The sequence below is a fragment of the Coregonus lavaretus genome (assembly GCF_964263955.1).
Source record: "Coregonus lavaretus genome assembly, contig: HAP1_SCAFFOLD_4272, whole genome shotgun sequence".
Classification (NCBI taxonomy): Eukaryota; Metazoa; Chordata; class Actinopteri; order Salmoniformes; family Salmonidae; genus Coregonus; species Coregonus lavaretus.
Genome location: NW_028162837.1, coordinates 47,501 through 51,184, shown reverse-complemented (window position 1 = coordinate 51,184; position 3,684 = coordinate 47,501). Strand labels below are relative to the sequence as shown.

Genomic DNA, 3,684 nt, shown 5'->3' with positions numbered 1-3,684 from the left:
ACACACCAAGACACACACACACACACCAAGACACACACACACACACACCAAGACACACACACACACACCAAGACACACACACACACACACACACACACCAAGACACACACCAAGACACACACACACACCAAGACACACACACACACACACACACACCAAGACACACACACACACACACACACACACACACCAAGACACACACACACACCAAGACACACACACACACACCAAGACACACACACACACACACACACACCAAGACACACACACACACCAAGACACACACACACACCAAGACACACACACACACACACCAAGACACACACACACACCAAGACACACACACACACACACGTTACTGCAGGTGCGTATACTGACCTCGTTCTTCCCAGATCCGGACATTCCCAGTTCCAGGCTGTTTCCGGATGACAGAGAGCCTTGTGATGCCCGACGCCCGTTACTGCCCGAGAAGTCTACCAGGAAAACACACACACACACATCATTTCACCAACGTTACCGAAAGCTGCCAAAACACAGTTGGAAAAAAGACAACTGTAAAACAAACCCTCAGTATGTCAGAAGGTTCCAAGTTCTAACACTGTTCAGCCTACAGGGGGCCTTCAGGAAGGATCCACACCCCTTGACCTTTTTTTTTTCTCCACATTTTGTTTCGTTACAGCCTGAATTTCAAATGGATTCAGTTGAGATTTATTGTTACTGGCCTACACACAATACTCCACGTGGAATTACGTTTTTTTAGAAATGTTTGCTAATTAATTAAAAAAAAATGAAAAGCTGAAATGTCTTGAGTCAATAAATATTCAACCCCTTTGTTATGGCAAGCCTAAATACACTCAGGAGTAAAAATGTGCTTAACAAGTCACATAATAAGTTGCATGGACTCACTGTGTGCAATAATAGTGTTTAACATTATTTTTGAATGACTACCTCATCTCTGTACCCCACACATACAATTATCTGTAAGGTCCCTCAGTCGAGTAGTGAATTTCAAGCACAGATTCAACCACAAAGACCATGGAGGTTTTCCAATGCCTCGCAAAGAAGGGCACCTATTGTTAGATGGGTAAAAATAAAAAATCAGACATTGAATATCCCTTTGAGCATGGTAATGTTATTCATTACACTTTGGATGGTGTGTCAATACACCCAGTCACTACAAAGATACAGGCGTCCTTCCTAACTCAGTTGCCGGAGAGGAAGGAAACCCCTCAGGGATTTCACCATGAGGCCAATGGTGACTTTAAAACAATTACAGATTAACAGCTAATGGCTGTGATAGGAGAAAACGGGGGATGTGTCAACAACATCGTAGTTACTCCACAGTACTAACCTAAATGACAGAGTGAAAAAGAAGGAACTCTGTACAGAAACGTGCATCCTTGTTTGCAACAAGGCACTAAAGTAATACAAAGCGTTATGATCCAACACAACACATCACTGAGAACCACTATTCGTATTTTCAAGCATGGTCGTGGCTGCATCATGTTATGGGTATGCTTGTCATCGGCAAGGACTAAGGAGTTTTTTAGGATAAAAAGATACAGAATAGAGCTGAGCAGAGGCAGAATCCTAGAAGAAAACCTGCTTTCAGTCTGCTTTCCAACACCGGGAGACAAATTCACCTTTCAACAGGACAATAACGTAAGTTGGTTACCAAGACGACATTGAATGTTCCTGAGTTGCCTAGTTACAGTGTTTACTTAAATCTACTTGAAAATCTATGGCAAGACTTGAAAATGTCGGTCTAGCAATGACGAACAACCAACTTGACAGAGCTTGAAGAATTTAAATACTAATAATGGGCTAATATTGTCCAATCCAGGTGTGCAAAGCTCTTAGAGAGAATTACCCAGAGAGACTCGCAGCTGTAATCGCTGCCAAATGTGATTCTAACATGTATTGACACAGGGGGTTGGAAACTTATCTAATCAAGATATATTTGTTTTTATTTTTCATTCATCTTTTAAAAAATTAAGATTATTTTCTTCCACTTTGACATTACAAAGTATTTTGTGTGGATCAAAAAAAAAAAAAAAAAAAAAATTTAATCGATTTTGATCCCAAAAAGTCAAGGGGTGTGAATACTTTCTGAAAGCACTGTAGATCAAGGATATATGTAAATACGTCTAAATTTGCACCTACTTTAAGAGAAGATGCAAAGTTTATGAACACTACACTTTATGACCAAAAGTATGTGGACACCTGCTTGTCGAACATCTTGTTCCAAAATCATGGCCTTTAATATGGAGTTGTTCCCCCCTTTGCTGCTATAACAGCCTCCACTCTTCTGGGAAGGCTTTCCACTAGATGTTGGAACATTACTGCGGGGACTTGCTTCCATTCAGCCACAAGAGCATTAGTAAGGTCGGGCACTGATGTTGGGCGATTAGGCTGGCTCGCAGTCGGCATTCCAATTCATCCCAAAGGTATTCGATGGGGTTGAGGTCAGGACTCTGTGCAGGCCAGTCAAGTTCTTCCACACCGATCTCAACAAACCATTTCTGTATGGACCTCGCTTTGTGCACGGGGGCATTGTCATGCTGAAACAGGAAAGGGCCTTCCCCAAACTGTTGCCACAAAGTTGGAAGCACAGAATCGTCTAGAATGTAATTGTATGCTGTAGTGTTAAGATTTCCCTTTACTGGAACTAAGGGGCCTAGCCCGAACCATGAAAAACAGCCCCACACCATTATTCCTCCTCCACCAAACTTTACAGTTGGCACTATGCATTGGGGCAGGTAGCGTTCTCCTGGCATCCGCCAAACCCAGATTAGTCTGTCGGACTGCCACATGGTGAAGCGTGATTCATCACTCCAGAGAACGCGTTTCCACTGCTCCAGAGTGCAATGGCGGCGAGCTTTACACCACTCCAGCCGACACTTGGAATTGCGCATGGTGATCTTAGGCTTGTGTGCGGCTGCTCAGCCATGAAAACCCATTTCATGACGCTCCCGACGAACAGTTATTGTGCTGATGTTGCTTCCAGAGGCAGTTTGGAACTCATTAGTGAGTGTTGCGCGCTACGTGCTTCAGCACTCGGAAGTCCCGTTCTGTGAGCTTGTGTGGCCTACCACTTCGCGGCTGAGCCGTTGTTGCTCGTGGACGTTTCCAACTTCACAATAAAAGCACTAACAGTTGACCGGGGGCATCTCTAGCAGGGCAGACATTTGACAAACTGAAAGGTGGCATCCTATGACGGTGCCACGTCGAAAGTCACTGAGCTCTTCGGGTAAGGCTATTCTACTGCCAATGTTTGTCTGTGGAGATTGCATGGCTGTGTGCTTGATTTGATACACCTGAAATAGCCGAAACCACTCATTTGAAGGGGTGTCCACATACTGCTGAATACGTCGTGTCCCTCAGACATTGTCTTTACTACTCCATCAACTGTTTTTTAAAACCCCCCCCAAAAAAACGTCCAACCATTCCCATTTTCCCAGACCACTCGCTCACCTAACTCCATAGGTCCCAAACACAGAGTCACATGACCACATTTCAGAAAAACGTCCAAGTCTTTTCTTGAACCACTCACTGTAGTTGATGTCAGCCAGATCCCGTTTCTTGGGTCCTTTCCCGAAGCTCCGGTTCCGTGACCAGGAAAAGAACATTCCTTTCTTCTTATCTCCTCCGCACTCATCCCTCTCTCTGTCCTCGTTCAGAGAA

The 3,684-nt window shown here is 44.2% G+C and overlaps 1 protein-coding gene across 1 annotated transcript in view; it reads right to left on the bottom strand.

Moving 5' to 3' along the window:
* Window positions 1–378: 378 nt before the first annotated feature.
* The window catches only part of LOC311118789 (regulator of G-protein signaling 12-like), a gene marked incomplete at its 3' end in the record, with an annotated part of 38,654 nt that continues 35,348 nt past the window's right edge, over window positions 379–3,684 (bottom strand). Inside the window, exons 7-8 of the mRNA XM_084193570.1 lie at window positions 3,554–3,684; window positions 379–473 (exon numbers count right to left, since the gene is read on the bottom strand). The exon at window positions 3,554–3,684 is cut by the window's right edge and continues 26 nt beyond it. Coding sequence (XP_084049696.1) covers window positions 379–473; window positions 3,554–3,684 — 226 coding nt within the window. The remainder of the gene's footprint in view (window positions 474–3,553) is intronic.